The sequence below is a fragment of the Pipistrellus kuhlii genome, unplaced genomic scaffold (assembly GCF_014108245.1).
Source record: "Pipistrellus kuhlii isolate mPipKuh1 unplaced genomic scaffold, mPipKuh1.p scaffold_m20_p_3, whole genome shotgun sequence".
Classification (NCBI taxonomy): Eukaryota; Metazoa; Chordata; class Mammalia; order Chiroptera; family Vespertilionidae; genus Pipistrellus; species Pipistrellus kuhlii.
The window spans coordinates 42,809,019-42,832,176 of record NW_023425529.1 but is presented as its reverse complement, the minus strand read 5'-3'; the positions used below and the strand labels follow the sequence as shown (position 1 = coordinate 42,832,176).

Below are 23,158 nucleotides of genomic sequence, written 5' to 3'. Positions count from 1 at the left end.
AGTAGCCAATCAATGATTCTTTCTCATCATTGATGTTTCTCTCTCTCTCTCTCTCTTTCTCTCTCTCCAGTCTCCTCTGAAATAAATATATTGTAAAAAAATGTTTTGATTTTTAGAGAGAGAGGAAAGTAGAGGATTAGAGATTGGCTGCCTCCTGCACACCCCCTACTGGAGATTAAGCCCAAATCCAGGCATGTGCCCTGCCCGGGAATTGAACCAGTGACTCTTGGTTCATAGATTGATACTCAACCACTGAGCCATACCAGCCAGGCTTATCTTCACTTAAAAAAAAAAAGATATATTTTTATTGATTTCAGAGAGGAAGAGAGAGTGAGAGAGAGAAAGAGAAACATCAATGATGAAAAGGAATCATTGATTGACTGCTTCCTGCACACCCCCCATTTGGGATTGAGCATGCAATCTGGGCATGTGCCCTGACCAGGAATCGGACTGGGAATCAAACCATGACCTCCTGATTCATAGGTTAGTGCTCAACCACTGAGCCATTCTGGCCAGGCTTACTTTCACTTTTTAATAGTTTTGCTGGGTATAGGATTCTTGGTTAGCAGTATAATTTTTTCAGCACTTTAAATATACCATCCCACTTCCTTCTGGCCTCCATTTTTTCTGATAAAGAGTGAGCTATAGTTCTCCTATACTTGATTAGTCTCTTTTTATTGGGATGAATCATTTTTCTATATTTTTGTGTCTTTATTTTATCTTGTTTATTTTAATTTTTTTCTATAACCACCTTTCTCCTCATTTTATCTACTTACTAGAGGCCCAGTGCACAAAATTTATGCATTGGGGGGGTTTCCTCTTGGGGGATGTCCAATTGCTGGTTTAGGCCTAGTCCTGCAGGAATCCCCACAGATTGGGCCTAAACCAGTAGTTGGACATCCTTCTTACAATCCAGGACCATTGGCTCTTAAATGCTTGCCTTCCTGCCTGCCTGATCATCCCTAACCACTCTGCCTGCCTGCCTGATCTCCCCTAACCACTCTTCTGCCTGACTTATTGCTCCTAATTGCCTCTGTCTGCTTACCTGATTGCTCCTAACCACTTGCCTGCCTGCCTGATCACCCCTAACCACCTCTGCCTTGGCTTCCACACTTGGAACCCAGGCTTCCCTCCCTCCAAGCTGGCTGCAGCCACCCAGGACCCAGAGCAGCTTTGCCTGGGCTCCAGCTTTGTCAGGAAGGACGTCCGGAAGACATCCGGTCTAATTAGCATATTACCTTTTTATTAATATAGATTATTTTGTGTTTGTCCACTTAAAATTTGCTGAGTTTTTTGAATGTGTAAATTAATGTTTTTCATAAAATTTTGGATAATTTGCCCAGCTGGTATGGCTCAATGGTTGAGTATCAACCCATGAATCAGGAAGTCATACCGGTAGGTCAATTCCCAGTCAGGGCACATGCACAAGTTTGATCCCCAGTGAGGGGTGGGCAGGAGGCAGCCAATCAATGATTTTCTCTCATCATTGATGTTCCCATACCTCTCTTCCCCTCCCTTCCTCTTTCTGAAATCAATATTAAGATATTAAGAAGAGAAACTTTCCCTCTGAAACTAAATCTCAAATATATTGTATATATACCCTGTTTCCCCGAAAATAAGACAATGTCTTATATTAATTTTTTCTCCCAAAGATGCGCTAGGTCTTATTTTCAGGGGATGTCTTATCTTTTCATGTGCTAGGTCTTATTTTCAGAGGATGTCTTATTTTCAGGGAAACACGGTATATATATATTCCTAATTTATCCTATATAATAATAGAGGGATATACTAATTAGCCCAGACGCTGTAACAGTCACGACTGGTCAGGCACGTAATAGTTACGACCAGTCAGGCCTGGCCTGGGAGCAGCCCCAGGCAATAGCAGCCACCAGTGGAGGCATGTGCAGGTTCACAGTACCGCCCAGCCTGGAAGCTGCCCAGCTGGGGATTATGAGTGGGCATGCTGTGCCACCCAGCCTGGAGGCCACAAGCAGGCACACCGCATTGCCTAGCCTGGGAGTGGCCCCCAGTGGAAGCAACCTTCGAAGCAAAAGTGGCCACTGGTGGAGGCACGCATAGGCCTACAGTGCCACCCAGCTTGGAGGCTGCCCAGCAGGGAGTCCAGTGGTCCCGGATTGTGAAAGGGATGTTCGACTGCCAGTTTAGATTGGGCCTAAACTTGCAGTTGGACATCCTGAAGGGTCCAAGATTGGAGAGGAGGGTGCACGAATTTCGTGCACCAGGCCACTATATGTATATATATTTGGATGATTTGGCCATTACTTCTTCAAATATTTTTTAAATTTATTTATTTTTATTGATTAAGGTATTACATATGTGTCCTTATCCCCCCACACCCTACTCATGCCCTTACTCCTGTGTCTGTGTCCATTGGTATGCTTATACAAATAATTTTTTTTAAATATGTTTTTTTATTGAGAAAGAGGAAGGGAGAGGGGTAGAGAAAAACATCGATGAGAGAGAAACATATCAGCTGCCTCCTGAATGCCTCCTACTAAGTATCGACAAAACCTGGGCATGTGCCCTGACCAGGAATCCAACCGGTGCATGGGACAATGATCAATCAACTGAGCCACACTGGCCAAGGCACTTCTTCAAATAATTTTAATGTACTTCTCTCCTCTTCTGGGGTTTCTATTATTTGTACATCAGTATGCTTAATGGTGTGCCACTTGTCTCTGAGGCTTTGTTCATTTTTCTTTTTTCTTTCTTTTCCCTGTGCCTCAGATTAGACAACTTTTACTAATCAAGCGTCAAGTTTTCTGGTTATTTTCTTCTGTTAGTTCAAATCTACTTTGAGCCCTCTTAGCTAACTTTTCATTTTAGTTATTATACTATTCAGCTCTATTTTTTTTCTACTAGATTTTCATATCTTTATTGATATGTTATGTTTGATGAGCAATTATCATCATAGTTGTTTCCTTCAGCTATATGTTAATTTATTCTAACTTCCTTAGGCTTAACCATAGGACACAACACAAAAAAAGAAATACAGTCTCATCATTTGTGTTTTTTGGTTTTTCTTCTTCTAGCACCTAGAAAAAGTCTATGGAAATCCTGGAAAGATAGAGTTTTAAAGCGACCTGCAACAGCCCAGGCTTTAACACCAAATCAGATGATCAGTGATGAATTTGCAACAAATACAAAGGTTTCAGAAATCAACTACATGCTACAGGAACTCATAGATACTACAATGTTCAATAAATTGGAAAACAATGCTATTAACTATATAGCATCAACAATATCAAATCTTTCTAAAGCATTGACTTCACTAAATAATGAAGTAAAAGTTACTAACCTCTCTCCTGATGTGTATATAAGCGAGGAAGGGGGAAGAGAGACCTCCCTGCAGGTAATAAAAGAGCTCAGTGAAGAAAATGAAATGCTTCAGCAGAAACTTAAATATGCAGAAGAAAAATGTGAGCAGCTTATTAAATTCAAAGCATGGCCCTCATCAACCTTGAAAGTGTTATCTGGGATTTCTCCACAATCACCCAAGGGCTTTCGCCAGACTGATAAAGAAGAGAGTATAGACAATATTTTGATCAAAGAATATAAAAATACTTTGGGGAAGGCCCAAAGAAAGGGGACCAAAGGCTCAGTGTTCAAGTGGGACTCAGCAATTTCACATACATCCCAAGTTGAAATGACTGCAGGTTTAATTGATCAGCAATCTTCTTTACCTGAAAAACCCCCCAAAATATCTTCCAAAGATATCACTGAAGATAAGATATCACTGAAGGAAGATTGGACTGATGAGTATCAATCACAGGAAAGGAAGATCTCAAAAGCCTCATATGAGCTTGAGACCTCTAGATCAAGTCTGACTAATCAGACAAGTAAACAAATAGTCTCAGAGACCAAAGGGCTACAAGTAGAGCAAAAAACAAGTCAAGAAGTACAACTCCTTTCTGTAGACAAATCAAAGTCATTCATTGGATCAAAAAGTCAACGTGTTCTTTTGAAATTCCCTTCTACTGACACAAAGAGCCAAGGTGGCAAAAGTAGAACTAGTAAGTGGGAACGACTCAGGAAGCAGAAACTTGCATATATAATTTCAAAAGACCAAGTTATTTCAGGGCATAAAAAGAAATCCACCACCGAGTTAATGAACAAAGAGAGCAAATCTCTTATGAGTTTCCAAGCAGAGTCATCGGGGATAACTCAACTTGATAAATCTTCTGAGAAAGTGAAAATAAAAGAAAAGGAACATCAAGTCTCTTCAGAAATTACCACAAGCAAAGAAGGAAAAACTGAAGAGAAGGACACATCAGTCTTTACCAAGAAGGTCAAGTCTCATGAACTTGCTGAATCACAATCTAAGATAACTAAAGAGACTTCAGAATCTACTACAGCTCCAGGAAGTCCAGATGGCAAAAGTGAACAGGATAATCTAGATGAATTTCATAACGCCATAATGTCTTTCTTAAAAGAGAAAATTGATAACACAGGAACTCCTTTGGATAAAAAGACTGTGCCAGAAGGAGAGTTATTATTAAAAAAAGCAGAAGTTGAAAAATTAGGAATCATAAAGACAAAAATGGAAGAATATTTCCAAAATGTGGCTGGAGCTGTAGCAAAAATCTTGAGAAAATACAAAGACATTAAAAAAGAACAAATTAGAGAGAAACAAATGAAACAAAAACAAGGCTCGTTTATACCAGGGCTAGATTTACAGAGGCCAATTAGTGCAAAGTCTGAAATTAGCTCCTTACTTTCATCTGAGAGCATGGACCCAGTAATACAAAATTTAACACAGGAGATCTTGACTGAAATAGAAAAGGAAGAAGATGCTCCAGTAGTCGCAATAGCAGGGAAAGACCACCAGGAGAAGAAAAAACAGAGGCAGGAGAAATATTTGCAAGTTCAAGGAGAAATTCTGAATATGAATCTTAAACAACAGCAGTTACAAGAAGAAAGGAATTTATGGAAGATGAAATATGAAAAGATAAGTAAGCGTTTGGAAGAGAAAATTACATGGCTGCAGATGAAGGAGGGAAAGCAAGAGCAGCAGAAGGAGAAACAATGGCAGAAAGAAGTATTGGTGCTACTTCAAAAACAGAGGATGCAAAAGCAGACTGAGCAAGATGAGATGCAAAAGGGAATGGGAGAGGAAGAACAGCAGAAGCAAAAGCAGCAACCCCTGGAAGCATGGATGCAAAAAATGAAAGAGCAAGAAGTGTCGTTTGAGGAGATTCAGAAGGAAGTGGAACATTTGGAGCTGGAAAGCAGCTGGAAGGAAGAGGAAGAGAAGCAGAAGCCAGAGAGAAAGGGGGAGGATGATGAAAGTCAGTGGCCTAAAAAAACAAAGGAGCAGAAGAAGATTAAGAAGGAAATACCTGAAAATCTACAAAATATGTTAAGTTACGCTTCAATAACATTGACTCCCAGATGGAAGGACACATGGAAAGCAGCATTCCAGTTACAAAAAAAAAAAGAGTTCCTTATGAAGCTTGCTGATGAAAAGTACTTCGAACCAGCCATTCCTTCCACCTTGACACAGTTTTCCTCACCTGGGCCCTTGTCTATTCCTGGACAGTATCCTACAAAGTCCCTGGCTGTCATTCATGAGGAGGCTGAGGACCAGGACTTCACTCTCTCTCCTGAGCAGGCCCAAGCCCAGGGCATCATTCTCTCTCCTGAACAGGCCCAGGCAATGGGCATCACTGTCACTCCTCAGCAGGCCCAGGCCCAGGGGATAAGTCTCACTCCTGAGCAGGCCCAGAGACTGGGGTTCATTGTCACCCCTGAGGAAGCCCAGGCACTGGGCATCACTCTTAGATCTCAACAGCTCCAAGTCCAAGGAGAGGGGATAAGTCTTATTCCTCAGCAGGACAGGGGACTGGGTGCCATTGTCACCCCTCAGCAGGCTGAAACACAGCAAGTAACTGTCATTCCCGAGCAAGCCAAGGAACTGGGGTTTCATCGCACCCCAGAACAGGCACAGGCACAAGGAATTGCACTCACCCCTCAGCAGGCCCAGGCACTGGGCATCACACTCACCCCTCAGCAGGCTGAGGAACTGGGCATCACACTCACCCCTCAGCAGGCCCAGGAACTGGGCATCACACTCACCCCTCAGCAGGCCCTGGCACAGGGCATAAATGTCACCCCTCAGCAGGCCAAGGCACTGGGCATCACACTCACCCCTCAGCAGGCCCTGGCACAGGGCATAACTGTCACCCCTCAGCAGGCCAAGGCACTGGGCATCACACTCACCCCTCAGCAGGCCCTGGCACAGGGGATCACTCTCACCCCTCAGCAGGCCGAGGCACTGGGCATCACACTCACCCCTCAGCAGGCTCAGGCACAGGCCCAGGGCATCACTCTCACCCCTCAGCAGGCCGAGGCACTGGGCATCACACTCACCCCTCAGCAGGCTCAGGCACAGGGGATCACTCTCACCCCTCAGCAGGCCGAGGAACTGGGCATCACACTCACCCCTCAGCAGGCCGAGGAACTGGGCATCACACTCACCCTTCAGGAGGCCCAGGCCCAGGCCCAAGGCATCACTCTCACCCCTCAGCAGGCTCAGGCCCAGGGCATCACTCTCACACCTCAGCAGGCCAAGGAACTGGGCATCACACTCACCCCTCAGCAGGCCCAGGCACAGGGCATCACTGTCACCCCTCAGCAGGCCGAGGAACTGGGCATCACACTCACCCCTCAGCAGGCTCAGGCCCAGGGCATCACTCTCACCCCTCAGCAGGCTGAGGAACTGGGCATCACTCTCACCCCTCAGCAGGCTCAGGCCCAGGGCATCACTGTCACCCCTCAGCAGGCTGAGGAACTGGGCATCACTCTCACCACTCAGCAGGCCCAGGCCCAGGGCATCACTGTTACCCCTCAGCAGGCTGAGGAACTGGGCATCACACTCACCCCTCAGGAGGCCCAGGCCCAGGGCATTACACTCACCCCTCAGCAGACACAGGGAATCACTGTCACCCCTCAGCAGGCCCGGACACAGGGAATTACTGTCACTCCTCGGAAGGCCCGGACACGGGGAATCACACTCACCCGTCAACAGGCCCAAGCACTGGGCATCCCTCTCAACTCTCAGAAGTCCTGGGCACAAGGAATCACTGTCACCCCTCAGCAGGCCCAGGCACTGGGCATCATTTTCACCCGTAAGCAGGCCCACGCACTGGGCATCACTGTCACTCATCAGCATGCCCGGGCACGTAGAATATCTCTCACCCCTCAGCAGGCCCAGGCACTGGGCATCACTTTCACACGTCATAAGGCACGGGCAAAGCGCATCACTGTCACCCCTCAGCAGGCCCAGGCACTGGGCATTATACTTACCCCTCGGCAGGCCCGGGCACAGGGACTCACTGTTAGCCTTGAACAGGCCCAGGCACTGGGCATCACTGCCACCCCTCAGCAGGTCCGGAAACAGGGCATTACTGCCACCCCTCAGCAGGACCAATCACAGGGCCTCACTGTCACCCCTGAACAGGCACAGGCACAGGCACAGGCACAGGCACAGGCACAGGCACAGGCACAAGGAATCACACTCACCTCTCAGCAGGCCCAGGCCCAGGGCATCACTGCCACCCCTCAGCAGGCCCAGGCCCAGGCCCAGGGAATCACTGTCACTCCTAGGCAGGCCCAGGCTCTGGGCATCACTCTCACCCCTGAACAGGCACAGGCACAACGAATCACACTCACCCCTCAGCTGGCCCAGTCATTGGGCTTTTCTCTCACCCCTCAGCAGGCCCAGGCCCAGGCCCAGGACCAGGACCAGGGAATCACTGTCACTCCTAGGCAGGCCCAGGCTTTGGGCATCACTCTCACCCCTCAGCAGGCACAGGGACAGGACATTACTCTTACCCATGAGCAGATAAAGGCACTGATGGTTACCCTCACACCTGAAAAATCCCAGGAGTTGAGAGTCACACTCACACATGAACAAGACCAAGCATTGAGAGCTCCTGTCATTCTCCAGCAAGAAGGGACATTGAGGGACCATATTACTCCTACTCAGGGCCAGACTCTAAAGGCACCTGCCACTTCTGAACAGATCCAGGCAATGCAGATCCCTGTGACTACTCAACAGGCCCAAATACTTGGTGTCCCTTTCACTCAAGGCCAGGATGAGGCGTTGGGAGTCACTGTCACACCACAGCAGACAGAGGCCCAGACACGGGCACTGATGTTCACTCTTACTCCAGAGAAAGCGCAGATTTCAGCTATCACACATACCAATGAACAAGCCCTGGCAGAGGGTATCCCCCTCACCCCTGAGCAGGTACAAGTATTGGGGATCCCACTTACCCTTGACCAGGCTCAGGCATTAGAGACCCCTCTCACTGCAGAACAGGCCTGGAGATTGTGGGGGTCTATCACTCCAGAAATGGTTCAGGAAGTATCACACACTCTTTCTCTTAAGCAGAGCGAAGCATTGGGGATCACTCCCACCTATGAACAGGCTCAGTCATTTGGCACTCCTTTACTTCTGAATCAGGCCCAGGCACTTGGAATTCCAATTCCTTTAACTCTTAGGCCTGAGCAGTCTCAGGGGGTCCCTCTCACCTCAGATAAAGCCCATGACTTAGGATCTCCCCCTACCCATGAGCAAGTTCAGCCTTTGGGAGCTCCCTTCACCCCAGGACAGGCCCAGCCCATGGGTACTACTCACATGTCTAGGCAGAGTCTAGAATCAAGAGCTCCTCCCATTAATGAGCAGTTTTCACAAGTCTGGGCTGGTCCTCCTTCAGGACAAACCCTGGAAGGTGGGATCTTTTCTATTCCCGATAAATCCATCAAACGAAGTGCTCCTTACATGCCTAAGTTGTCCACCATATTGACTCCTTCCACTCCTAAACCATTTCAAGAATCAAAGACTTCTTTCCTTTCTGGGCCAGCCACTAGAAGAACTAGTCAGAAGCTCCTGGCACCACTTCCTTCCTCTAAACAGACACTGGTTTCTAAGGGTCAATTCACCCCTGTGCAGTTCCTAGCACCAGAGGTCCCTCCCATCCCTGGGAAGCTTCCAGTATCTGGGACCCCTCCCACTCCAGGGCAGCCCCTCCCACTGGATTCCCTTCTTAGCCCTAGGCAGTTCCTCATACCTAGGGACTCTCTGACTCCTCAGGCACCTCTGGTATCAAAGGTTCCTCTTATATCCGGGATTCCATCCACCTCTTCACAGATTCCCAGTCTCTGGGATCCGCTCTTTCCTGGGAAGCCTTTGATTCCTTGGCCCTCTTCTGTCCCTGGGGAGCTCACGGAATCTGGACGCTCAACCTTCTCTGAGCAGCCCCAGGCATTTCAGCTCCCTACTACCCGTGAGCAATCTCCCTATCTACAAGCCCCTTCTGCCCTTGGGCAGCTTCTGGCACCACGGACCCTTCCTGGGCAAGCTTTCCCACTGTGGATCTCTCCTAGCCCTGGATATCCATCAACACTACAGGCCCCCTCAACTCTTGGAAAGCCCCCAAAAGATTTGTTTCTGAAACCTAAATCAGAATTGGTCCATCCCAGTGCTCCACATTTCAAGGTACCGCAAACCCCTTTCACCACTAAGAAGTTCCAAATATCAGAGGTTTCTGACACTTCTAAAGAAATCCAGGAACTCCAAGATTCTTTTGCTATGGAACAACTTGGGACATTTCAGTCCTATCTCACCAATTATAGGACACCAGTATCACAAACTCCTTACACTGAGGGGCCCCTTCCCGCTCGCACGAAGCCTATAACATCACTACCTCCTCTTACTACTCAACTACCCAAAAGATCACAGATTTCACCATCCGAATGGGACTGGAAATCCCGATTCCCCCCTATAAGTAAGCCCTGTGTACTGACTTCAGTTTCAGATACCAAGAAACTCAAGATGACGATACCCTCTTCCTCTTTCCAAGAGCTCAAAGAGCAGAGGTATTTTGTTGATGTGAAGGCTCAAAGGAAGAACCTGATACTCTTAAATCAAACCACAGAAACTTCTGGACTCCCTTCAGAGCTATATACAACAGCTAGAAATCTCATAATTGAGACACTTCATACAGACACAGTTCGGCTGGGATACCTATTCCGCAAGTACATTGCCTATAGGCTGATCCAGCGTGCAAGGTAGATGTAACTATTACATGTTGACTTCTGGTTTAGTCCTGATTTCAAATATCCTCCCACACTGCCCTATAAGTATGTTCATACTTGTGAGATCAGGTGTTCTAAAAGATTATCCTATGGTAGGTCTGTGGGATGGAAGCCTATTTAAGATAGCAATAAGAGATCTTTTTTAGAAAATAAATATCATATAATATATCTAGCAGAGATGCCAAGATAAATTTTGTGGATCATGGCTGATCCCCATAATATCTACTTCAAAAGTTTAGAGATGCTTCCAGTTATTCTGAATTTCTTACAACATCTTGGGCTCACCAGAAGATTATGATTCTTAAAATGGGAGATGGCATGTTATGTATAAGGTGTTGCCACGGCAACTTGACCGCTGGAGTGACCTGAAAGAAACAGGTCCTCATCCTGATTTTTAAAAATTGAAAATATCAGAAATAGGGCAGGGAAAGGGACAACTGGCCTGCCATCCTCAGCATTTGTGTTTTGAGGTTACCAACTTATTATTTTGGGGAAGTTTTTTAACCTTAAATTACAAGAAGCTAAACTAAAACCTATAATACAGAGGTTATCATTAAATATAGAAAGAACTATGTTATTTATTCAGCACATGTTTACTGAATGCCTCCTATGTGCCAAGCATTATTCTAGTTGCTAGATATAGCAGTGAATAAAACGAAATACCCTGCTCTCAATAAATTTACATTTTTGAGGACAGAATTCATTTGATAACTACGGATTGAAATAACAAGGTGCAAAAGAAAGACTTATTCAAGATATAATCAGAACTTTTAATTTCAAAGCTTAAACTGAGATTGCTGGAAAATGTTTTACTCTATATTTGTCTGTAGTTTGTTCTTTCTAAACTGAATATCCCTAGTTTTGTTTGCTTTTTTAATCCATTCGAGAATTTTAAATAACATGTTTCTGGTCAATCTCCAGTTCTCTTACGTCCTTTTTCCTTAGTTTTATTTAAATTTTAAAAAATAAGTGGAATTCACCGGGTACAATATTTTAAAAATCCAAATGAGATAAAGTGACAAGTCTCCCTAATAATCCTATCCTAATCTTTAGTCCTCTTCCACAGGGCTACTAATGCATATGCATAACATTTTCTGCATATGTAGAAAAGTACTATGCTCTTTTATCCCCATTTTTGCATATTTTAAAGTTACTATGTTTGATTTTTTTTTTTTCATAATCCAACTTAGGTATTAAGTGTTAGATAAATTGGGAATTCCTATATAAAGGGTCTACTCATTGATTTTATAGTTCCATAGTATTCAAAGTCCGGATTTATCAGAATTTACCTAACCTCTGATGGATATTTATGCTGTTATCAATATTTTGCATTATAAAAATATACTTTTATGAACAATCTTGTATACACATATATATATGTACTATGTATATTTTTAGTAGAATTTCTGTATCAAAGGGTGTCTTATAATTGTGAAAGATTTTTGCCAAATTGTTTTCCAATTTACATATTGGTTAGTGTTGGAAAATGGTATTTCCCTACATCAAGACTAACACAAACTATTATCAAATATTTTGTTCATTACCAATATAATAGATGAAATATGGCATTTTACTGTTTTAATTGTCACTATTTTTATTATTGGTGAGGTTAAACAACATTTTCTAGACTTAAGAGCCATCTGTATTTCATTTTCTATGAAGACGCCATTAAAATACTTTGCCCATTTCTCATTTGGGTTGTCAACTTGCTTTTTAAATTCATTTGGGGGATCTGATCAAATATTTGGAAAATTGGCCCCTTGACTGTGTAATAAATTATAAATCTCCCCCCACTTGTCTGTTTTTACTCTGTTTTTGGTCTTTTTTGCTTTGTAGAAAATTATGATTTTTAGCCCTAGCCGGTTTGGATAGAGCATTGGCCTGTGGACTGAAGGGTCTCTGGTTTGATTCCGGTCAAGGGCACATACCAGGTTGTGTGGGCTTGATCCTCAGAAGAGAATGTGCAGGAGGCAGCCAACCAATAATTCTCTCTCATCATTGATGTTTCTATCTCTCTCTCTCCCTTTTCTTTCCTCTCTAAAATCAACTAAAAAAAAACAACCCTATTTTAAAAATTGTGATTTTAAAAAATCCTTTCTAGGTCTCTTAGAATTTTTATGGTTGGTTATTCATTTTTTAAATTTGTTTTATATTTAAGTACAATATTTGGTGCTCGCTTCGGCAGCGCACACACACACACACACACACACACACACACACATATATATATATATATATATATTGTATTTAAGTCTTTGATTCACAATATTCTGGTGTGAGAAATGGATCTGATTTTTCTTCGCACATGGCTACCCAGTTGCCCCTCACTACTTACAAAATAATCTACCTTCCCCCCTACTGATTTAAACATATCTTAATCATAAATTCTTATAACAATTAGGTACATATCTGGACTTTTTTTTGCATTCTTTTCTTAAATTTAATAAATCTTTACTGTTCAGAATATTACAATTATTTCTCCTTCCTCCTCCTCCCCCCATAACTCCCCTCACTGGTTCTGACTCCACCCTCTGCCCTTACCTCTCCCCCTCCCCCGTCCTCATACATAGGTGTACGATTTTGTCCAGTCTCTTCCTGCATCCCCACACCCCATGCCCCTTAAGAATTATCAATCCATTCCCATTCTATGCCCCTGATTCTATTGTATTTACCAGTTTATTCTGTTCCTCAAATTTTTAATTCACTTAATTTTTAGGTTCATTTGTTGATAGATATGTATTTGTTGTTCATAATTTTTATCTTTACTTTTTTCTTCTTCTTCCTCTTCTTGAAGAATACCTTTCAGCATTTCAACACTGGTTTGGTGGTAATGAAACTCCTTTAGCTTTCTCTTATCTGTGGAGCTCTTTATTTGCCCTTCAATTCTGAATGATAACTTTGCAGGATACAGTAATCTTGGTTGTAGGTTCTTGCTATTCATCACTTCGAATATTTCTTGCCACTCCCTTCTGGTCTGAATAGTTTCTGTTGAGAAATCAGCTGATAATTGTATGGGTGCTCCCTTGTATGTAACTAACTGTTTTTCTCTTGCTGCTTGTAAAATTATCTTTGTCTTTTACCCTTGGCATTTTAATTATGAAGTGTCTTGGTGTTGTCCTCTTTGGATTCCTTTTGTTTGGGGTTCTGTGCGCTTCCTGGACTTGTAAGTCTATTTTTCTCACCAAGTGGGGGAGTTTTCGGTTACTAATTTCTTCAAATAGGTTTCTAGTATCTTGCTCTCTTTCTTCTTCTGGCATCGCATAATTCTGGTACATTTGAAGTTGTCCTAGAAGCTTCTTACACTACCTTCAACTTCTTGGATTCTTTTTTCTTTTTGCTTTTCGGGTTGATTTTCTTTGCTTCCTTGTATTTCAAATCTTTGACTTGATTTTTGCATTTCTCTAGTCTGCGGTTGGGTCTCTGTATAATATTTTTTTATTTAAGTCAGTGTATGTTTAATTTCTAGTTGGTCCTTTTTCATATCCTCGAGGGTCTCGTTAAATTTATCAGCCTTTTCTAGAAAATTCTTTAAAAACTGTATAACCGTGGTTTTGAAGTCTAAATCCAGTCACTTGTTTTCCTCCATTTCTTTCATTGGTGATCTGTTTCCTTGTCTCCTCATTTTTGCTGCTTCCCTAAGTTGGTAGGGTGGCTTTGTGTGCTAGGTGTTCTATATGGTCTAATGAGTCAGCCTCCTAGTTACCTGGGGTGGACCCTCTTGGTGCACCCCTTTGTGGACTGTGTGTACAGCCTTGTTGTAGTTAAATCTTGATTATTGTTAGTGTCACTGGGAGGAATTGACCTCCAGGCCAATTGGCTGTGAGGACCTACTGTGTCTATAATGGAAGAATTGCTGCGCTGGAGACATGTTTATGGGGCAGGACTTGTCCCAATGGGGCTTTGGTACTCACTGGGTCTGCCTCTTGCATGTGTCTCTTATGAGAGTAGTTGAAATCTGGTGGTGTCTCACACAGACCACTAGATTCTGGATCTCTAATGGGGTGCAAGTCAGCTACTGTCTGAGGCCACCCAGCAGGAACTACAGCAAGAACTACAGTTTTTGCTTGGGATTTGGAGGTTTTGGAGCTGTCTGACTGGAGCTGCAGTTTATTTGGTTAAACTTTGACAAGGCAGCCCATTTATTTGCAAAAGCCACAGTGAGGAGCTTGGGTGTGTTTGTAGAATGTGCTGGATAGGGTCTCAGGGTGTACTAGGCTAGGGCATGGCAGACAGCAATGGCTGCCAGTCAGTCTTCTCTGCCTTTCCACATTTCTAAGTCCCTGCATCCCACATTCCAGCACAGTAAACAAGATTGCTGAGTGCACCTCTGCAAAAAAAGTCACCCTTACTTTTCGACCTGATGGCAGACAGTCCACCTTCTCCCTGTAGGAGTTTGGGTCCCCTGCAGCTCCCCAGAAACTGGATTTCAGAGTAATCGGGAGCTTGTCTCCCTGTAGGTTGAAAAAAAGCAGCTCTCCCAGTCACCTGCCACCAGCCCAATTCACGTGTCTTTGTACCTCAGCTTTTCAGTGCTTATGCTATTTTCTCTTTCTTTCTAGTTGTAGAACTTCCACTCAGCCAGCTTTCCTGTGTTCTGGGTGGTAGACGTTTTGTCTTCCAGTTGTAGTTTTGAAATTGTTGTGCGAGGTGACAGTTTAGGTATTTACCTTTGCTGCCATCTTAGTTTCTCACTTTTGTTATTATTATTTTTTTTTACTGATTACATATAGATGAGTCACTTCTAGTCCATGTTATTTATTGCAGTTTTGTTTTCATGATGTTGAATCTTTGTCATAGTCATTATAGTGTTTGCCAGTACTTGTTAATGAGATGTGAGCAGAATTGGAATGTGTCATTTCTGTGCTGAGCTTGTCATTGTCAGTCTGAGACCCTCCAGAGTCTCTTTTTCCTCAGCCATGATAAACTACAATGTTTAAGATGATAGCTGTTCTTTTAGCCTGTATTCTTTTTTTAAAAATAAATCTTTATTGTTCATATTATTACAAATTTTCCTCTTTTTATCCCCCCCTCCATTGCTCCCCTCCACTAGATTCCCACCCCACCCTCCGCCCTTTCCCACCCCTCATTGTCCTCATCCATAGGTGCACAGTCTCTTCCCACACCCTCCTCTCCCCTTTTCCCCGAGAATCATCAGTTCACTCCCCTTCCATACCTCTGATTCTATTATATTCAACAGTTAATATTGTTCATTAGATTTTTTTTTAATTTCCTTGTTTTTTAGATTCACTTGTTGATAGTTACATATTTGTTGTTCATAGTTTTTATCTTTATTTACTTTCTCTTCTGAAAGAACCCCCTTCAGCAATTCATATAATTCTGTTTTGGTGGTGATGAACTCCTTTAGCTTTTTTTTATTAGTGAAGCTCTTTATCTGGCCTTCGATTCTGAGTGATAGATTTGCTGGGTAGATTATTTTTGGCTGTAGGTTCTTACTATTCATCACCTTGAATATTTCTTGCCATTCCCATCTTAGCCTGTATTCTTGAGAGTATATAATGAAGCTCTCCCTGCTACGCCCTGATGGATTTTTAGTATAAACAACAAGTAAATTTTTCTTTTTTGCCACTAAGATTTGGGATTATTAAGACAGCAAAATCTAGCTTATCTTTACTAATGCTATCTTCCTCTCCAAGAAAATGGTATACCTTCCTTTTTGTTCAAGTATGTGTGTGTCCTTCTGGGAAAAGTTTTTGTATAACTCTTCCATATTCTTCCATAAGTGTATATCCTGGTAGTATTTTTTAAAAAAAATATTTTTAATGATTTCAGAGAGGAAGGGAGAGGGAGAGATAGAAATGTCAATGATGAGAATCACTGATTTGCTGCCTTCTGCACACCTCCCACTGGGGATCAAACTCACAACAGGGGCATATGCCCTGATAGGGAATAGAACCGTGACCTCCTGATTCATAGGTTGACACTCAGCCACACTGATTGGGTAGTTTTTATTTTTGTGGTTACCATTTTAAAAGGACTCTCTTTTTCTATGATATCTTCTAACTCATTATTTGTATAAATGAAGTCTAGATTTCTCTATATCATTTTTATATGCATCCATTTATGGTATTCATGCATGTGAAAGTTTTTCAAATATATATATATATATATATATATGTATGTATGTATATATATATATATACACACACACACACACATATATATATATATATATATATTTTTTTTTTTTAAATATATTTTATTGATTTTTTACAGAGAGGAGGAGAAAGAGATAGAGAGCTGGAAACGTTGATAAGAGAGAAACATCGACCAGCTGCCTCTTGCACACCCCTACCGGGGATGTGCCCACAACCAACGTATTATACATGCCCCTGACCGGAATCGAACCTGGGACCTTTCAGTCCGCAGACCGACGCTCTACCGCTGAGCCAAACCGGTTTCAGCTCAATTGATATTTTTGAGTTCTTCAGAACTCAAATATAATCATAGCACCTATCAATAATAATTTTTTTACATTTAGATTTGCCAATTTTTAAACATCTAATTTCTGTCTCTTGATTATCTGAATTGGTTAGTATCTCTAAAACTCTGTTAAAAAATTTGGTGACATGGCTACAAGGTCATCTTTATTCATTTGACTGACCTGAGTAACAGCTATGAGTGCCTTCCCATGGCCCCATGTTATTTTTCTAAAAAAAACTTCATATTCAAGTGTGTTTAAAGGATCACTTACATTTATATTCTGTTTTCTGAAAAAGTTGTAAAATGTTTTTAACCTAAGTCAATTTCTTTTTTGTTCTTATTTTCTCCATTCTATGTAACTCAGATGGCCAAAATATAAGCCCTTTCATTGCTACTTATTAAAAATAATTATAAATTGATTAAAAAGATAGTGGAAATAATTAACATCCTATATAAAAATCCTATATAATAAAAGGGTAATATGCAAATTGACCCTAACAGTGGAATGGCCAGTTGTTATGACATGCAATAACCACCAGGGGCCAGATGCTCAATGCAGGAGCTTCCCCCTGGTGGTCAGTGCACTTCCACAGGGGAAGCTCCGCTCAGCCACAGGCTGGGTTGAGGGCTGCAAGCGCACTGGCAGTGGTGGGAGCCTCTCTTGCCTCTGTGGCAGCACTAAGACATCAGTAGGACATCCCCCAAGGGCTCCTGGGCTGCCAGAGGGATGTCTGACTGCCAGCTTAGGCTTGATCCTCTGGGGAGTGAGTCTAAGCCAGCAGGTGGACATCCCTTAAGGGTTCCCAGGCTGTGAGAGGGACTGTCAGTAAAAAAAAAAAATGCTGACTTTTAGGTTGAAGTACATTTTTATCATATTAAAATATCCATATGCACCTGTTTCATTATGTTTTAAAAAAATAAAGAATGGATGTTGAATTTTGTTAAATTTGTTAAATCACATTTTTTATTAAATGTGATTTTAACATGTCATTTTCATGTGCATTAAAGAAAATATTACTTTCTTCTCAGATATATTAATATAATTAATTATATTAAACCATCACTGCATTCCTGGAATAAATCCTCTTTGTCCTTGATGTATCTATCCTTCTTTGAATGTTATGAAGTTTGTTTGCTAATGTTTTATTTAAAATTTTTTACATTAATTAGTAAGTTTGATTGGTGCTATTTTGTCAATTTTTTACTTAATTTTAAGCTTCTATCATTAAAATTTATTTTTTTATGCTCAAGAGTTTACAGTAAAATTAGTTGTTCTTTTAAGGTTTGGCAGATATCATCTATGATATTATATAGGCCTGGTACTGTTGGAAGGAAGTTCTTAGATAGCTTTTATGGCAATCTATATATGGCAATTTGTTTGATTTATTGGAGATTTAAATTTTTTGAATATTTTTTATTGTTTTTTTTTTTTTTTTTTTTTTTTATAAGTTTTTATTGTTCATATTATTACAAATGTTCCTTTCCCCCCCCCCCCCCCCACCATTGCTCTCCTCCACCAGGTTCCCACCCCACCCTCTGCCCTTTCCCCTCTCCCCATTGTCCTCATCCATAGGTGCACAGTTTATGTTCAGTCTCTTCCCACGCCCCCCTCTCCCCTTTTCCCCAAGAATCGTCAGTTCACTCCCCTTCCATATCTCTGATTCTATTATATTCAACAGTTAATATTGTTCATCAGATTTTTTTTTTAATTTCCTTGGTTTTTAGATTCACTTGTTGATAGTTACGTATTTGTTGTTCATAATTTTTATCTTTGTTTACCTTCTCTTCTGAAAGAACCCCCTTCAGCAATTCATATAATTCTGGTTTGGTGGTGATGAACTCCATTAGCTTTTTTTTATTAGTGAAGCTCTTTATCTGGCCTTCGATTCTGAGTGATAGCTTTGCTGGGTAGATTATTTTTGGCTGTAGGTTCTCGCTATTCATCACCTTGAATATTTCTTGCCATTCCCTTCTGGCCTGCATGGTTTCTGTTGAGAAGTCAGCTGACAATCGTATAGGTGCTCCTTTATAGGTTACTACCTTCTTTGCTCTTGCTTCTTTTAATATTCTCTCTTTGTCTTTTGCTCTTGGAATTTTAATAATGATGTGTCTCGGTGTGGTCCTCTTTGGATTCCTTTTGTTTGGAGTTCTGTGTGCTTCCTGGACTTGTAAGTCTAATTCTTTCACCAGATGGGGGAAGTTTTCTATCACTATTTCTTTCAGTATGTTTTCGATATCTTGCTCTCTCTCATCATCTGGGACCCCCATAATTCTGATGTTGGTTCGCTTGAAGTTGTCCCAGAGGTTTCTTACATTATCTTCAATTTTCTGGATTCTCTTGCCTTCTAGCTTCTGTGGAGGAGTGTCTTCTGGCTCTTTATGTTCCAAATCTTTGACTTGATTCTTGCGATCTTCCCTTCTGTTTTTAGGACTCTGTAAAATATTTTTTATTTCAGACAATGTATTCTTTATTTCTTGTTGACTCCTTATTAATTCTAGTTGATCTCTTTTCATATCCTCGTAGGCCTTATCCATCTTTTCTAGGAAATTCTTGAAAAACCTTGTAAGCGTAGATTTGAACTCTATATCCAGACGCTTTTTGTCCTCCATTTCTTTCGTTTGTGATCTATTTTGTTGTCGCATTTCGCAGTTACAGATGGGACGGGGTTTCAGGGTGGAGCCTACAGCCTTGGCTTCTGTCAGCCCCGCCCTATGCGGGTCCTTCAGTGCTCGCTGCTGCCGGCGCCTCTGAGAGAAAGGTGCCCTCGATTTTCGCCTGCTGCCAAACAGTCTATGCTCTCCCCCAATGAGCCCGGTATTGGGGTTCAGTTCAGTTGGAAGTGGAGTTGGAGGTGGCGTTCAGAGCAGTCTGGAGCCCCAGTCTCCTTCCCGTCAGGGCAATCCCGCGGCACAGCCGACCGTCCTTTCTCTGCGCGCAGTGTGCGCGCCTCCGGGACCTCCTTTCGCCTCTCCCCGGGGTTCCGCCTTACAGCCCGGCTCCTTATGGCAGAGCCTGAGTCCCCGGGGTCTGGCTTAAAACTGGGGATCAGAGCAGTCGGGGGCCCAGCACAGTCGGAGTTTTATCTCCTTTCCGCTAGGGAACGCCCGCCAGGCACTCGGCCTCCCTCCTCTCCGGCTCCGTCCTCTCCGCGCGCCGCGTCTCCGTACCTTGGCTTTTCCAGCTCCTCCGCACCTCCTTCTGGTTTTCTCCTTGCTTCTCGCTGTAGAATTTCCAGTCAGTCAACCTTCCTGTAGTTCTGGGCAATGTCCGTTTTATATTTTAGTTGTATTTTATTGAAATTGTTGTGTGCGGCTGCGGCTAGGTGTTCACCTGGGCGCAGCCATCTTGGATCTCCAATATTTTTTATTGTTGATAGTATTACAGATATCTCCCATTTCCCCCTGACCTCTTCTCCCTGACTAGAGATTTTGAAGACATAAGTGACATGATCTGACTTGCTTCAGTAAAATCATTTAAAAATTGAAATATATAGATCAACATTTTGTAACAATATTCAACTTATACAATTATAACTTTACTCCCATCAAAGATCAATTCATTTTTCCTCAGAAAGTTCTTATTTAATATTTAATGTTATTATAATCATATCACCAACAGATATAACAAGGAATAAAATATTGATAGGTTAAATATTCCATAACAAAGATAGCTAGGTCAAGAAGATTCTTGATGTTATATGGGAGAGAAGATATGAAATATAATAATATTAACTATTTTTGAATAGTATAAAAGGTGGTGATAAGAATGTTACCCACTTGCTTTATTGAGAACAGTGTTATTTATGGGAATGGATGTGATAGGCATTCTATAATCAATGTGGAGAAGTTATTAAAAACACATGTTATAAAGATGGTTAGAAAAGTGAAAAAAATAAAAATCACCTATAGGACATGGAAAAACATCCAAAGCTATTGGAAAATTAATTTAATTAAATATGCTAAGTTAACTCAGAAAATTGACCTGTTTAAGTATTAAATGATCCATATGTTTAGTAGGTTCTAAGCTATTAATTATAACCCACAAAAGGGACCTAAGAGTTGTTTTTCCTCTCTGTGTGTGTTTATATATATGTAAAACACCTATGTTCAGAAACATATCTTCAATGATTTCCTTTGCCAACTCCTGCCCCCAAAATCCAAACTCTTTAACATGTCTTTTTAGGCCTTTCATAATCCAGCCATTCCAGTCTCCTTCCCACCATATCCTTTCATATATCCATGGTCTAAAAGTCTTAGACTATTCACAACTCCCAAAATATAACTTCCATTCTCTTACGTTTGTACTAAGTATTGCTTCAACCTGGAATTCCTTATCCCCTTCTTCCCAAGCTTAAGCTTTATTTGAGATTCTGTTTAAAATATAGATCTCGAAATCTACACACCAAGATTTTTTTGGGACAGAATTTTATGATTTTATTAACACAAACACAACGTGTACACAATCTGTCTATTCATTTTCTTCGCTGTGCAGCCTGGCATTGGGTTTGGTGACTCTGATGGCCAGCTGGGCTGCTCTTTCCACAATGACTTTGCGGTTCTTGGAGGAGACGTTGTGAGCAATCTCGCACAGTGAGATTTATTGCACATCAGCAGCACTTCAAGCTCCTTGACGTTATGGACCAGAAACTTCCGAAAGCCAATGGGCAGCATGTGCTTTGTTTTCTTGTTGTTCCCATAACCAATGTTGGGCATCAAGATCTGGCCCTTGAATCATCTCCACACCCTGTTGTCAATGCCTCTAGGTTTCCGCCAGTTCCGCTTAATTTTGACATATTGGTCTGACTGGTGCCGGATGAACTTCTTGGTCCTCTTTTTGACAATCTTGGGTTTCACGAGGGGGTCTGAGGACAGCCATGGTGCCGAGTAGGAGATGGCTGCCACCTTCGTAGGCAGCGCTGAGGAAGAGAGGGGGACCACTCCAAGATTTTGATTAAAAAGGTCGGGGGAGACTTGGAATCTGTATTTTAAACAAGTATTTCCTCCTTTCCCGACAAATGATTCAGTACACACTTTGAGAAATATTGGTATTCTGAAAAGGGAGAAGATCTAGGTTTGCTTCCCAAATATGCTATTTATTTATGTGACTTTAGAAAATCAATTAACCCGGTCGGGGTGGCTCAGTGACTGAGCATCAACCCATACATCAAGAGGTTGCTGATTTAATTCCTGGTGAGGGCAAGTATCCAGGCACGGACTTGAACCCCAGTGGGGCCATGCAGGAGGCAGCTAATCTCCTCTTTCTCTCCCTTCTTCTCTCTGTAAAAATCACTTCAAAAATCTTTAATCTCCCCCCCCCTACCCCCCCCCCCCCTCAGATTCCCTTTCCTCTCCTCTAGTACAGGGATGGTGAAACACTATTTTTTAGGGGACCCAAAGGTAGCATGCATTATAGTAAAGAGAATACATTTTTATGACTATTCCTCAAGATCCTATTCAACATCTTTTTAAAAAAAATATTTTATTGATTTTTTACAGAGAGGAAGGGAGAGGTATAGAGTTAGAAACATCGATGAGAGAGAAACATCGATCAGCTGCCTCCTGCACACCCCCGACTGGGGATGTGCCTGCAACCAAGGTACATGCCCTTGACCGGAATCGAACCTGGGACCTTTGAGTCTGCAGGCTGACGCTCTATCCATCGAGCCAAACCAGCTAGGGCTCAACATCTTCTTATAAAGCCTTCTTTATTTCTCTTACTATAATTAATTATGCATTTCTTTTTGCTCAAATAGCATGGTTACATTTCTATTTAACATTTGTTTCATTCTCTCTTTGACATAGTTAACTTATTAGTCTCCTATTCTGGCTTTGAAATGCTTTGAAGGCAAGAACACTGTCTTTTTTATAATTGTATTAGAGGCCCGGTGCACAAATTTGTGCACCAGTGCAGGTCCCTCAGTATGGTCTGTGGGATCAGGCCAAAACTGGCTCTCCGACATCCCCTGAGAGGTCCCAGATGGGAGGGGGCACAGGCCAGGCTGAGGGACCCCACCAGTGCACGATTGGGGCAGGGAGGAGGGGTAGGTGGATGGGAGAGGTTGACCAGCCAGGGAGGGACAACAGGAGAGCTCCAGGGTGTATCCGGCCTGGCTCAGTCTTGAATGGCCAGACCCCAGCAGCAAGCTAACCTACTAGTAGGAGTGTCTGCCCCCAGGTGGTCAGTGTATTTCATAGCGACTGGTCAACTGGTCAACTGTCTGCCCCCTGGTGGTCAGTGTATGTCATAGCGAGCGGTTGAGTGGCCTTAGCACATCATTAGCATATTATGCTTTGATTGGCTGAATGAACAACTGGATGACCAAACACTTAGCATATTAGGTTTTTATTATATAGAATTATGTCTTGTACATAAGAATACTACAATTTTAATATATTAAAATAATAATAAACAACACTATTATAACACTAAATTGTGAAGGTTTAATGAAAATTTGACAGTCATATAGATTTTTGAAAGTTTAGTCATATATGGAACTTGATTAAGATTTTATTAAGTAAGCCTCCTATCCCTATTCCACCTCTCTCTACTTATTAACGATGAGATGAGAATTGAAGTAACTAAGGCCAGGTTTGC

The 23,158-nt window shown here is 42.2% G+C and overlaps 1 protein-coding gene and 1 pseudogene across 1 annotated transcript in view; one reads left to right on the top strand and one right to left on the bottom strand.

Moving 5' to 3' along the window:
- Positions 1-23,158, top strand: part of FAM186A (family with sequence similarity 186 member A) — a 99,251-nt gene that overhangs the window by 72,512 nt on the left and 3,581 nt on the right. Inside the window, exons 4-6 of the mRNA XM_036457012.2 lie at positions 3,054-7,156; positions 7,595-9,049; positions 9,140-10,095. Coding sequence (XP_036312905.1) covers positions 3,054-7,156; positions 7,595-9,049; positions 9,140-10,095 — 6,514 coding nt within the window. The remainder of the gene's footprint in view (positions 1-3,053; positions 7,157-7,594; positions 9,050-9,139; positions 10,096-23,158) is intronic.
- On the bottom strand, positions 16,512-21,728 carry LOC118728418 (annotated as a pseudogene).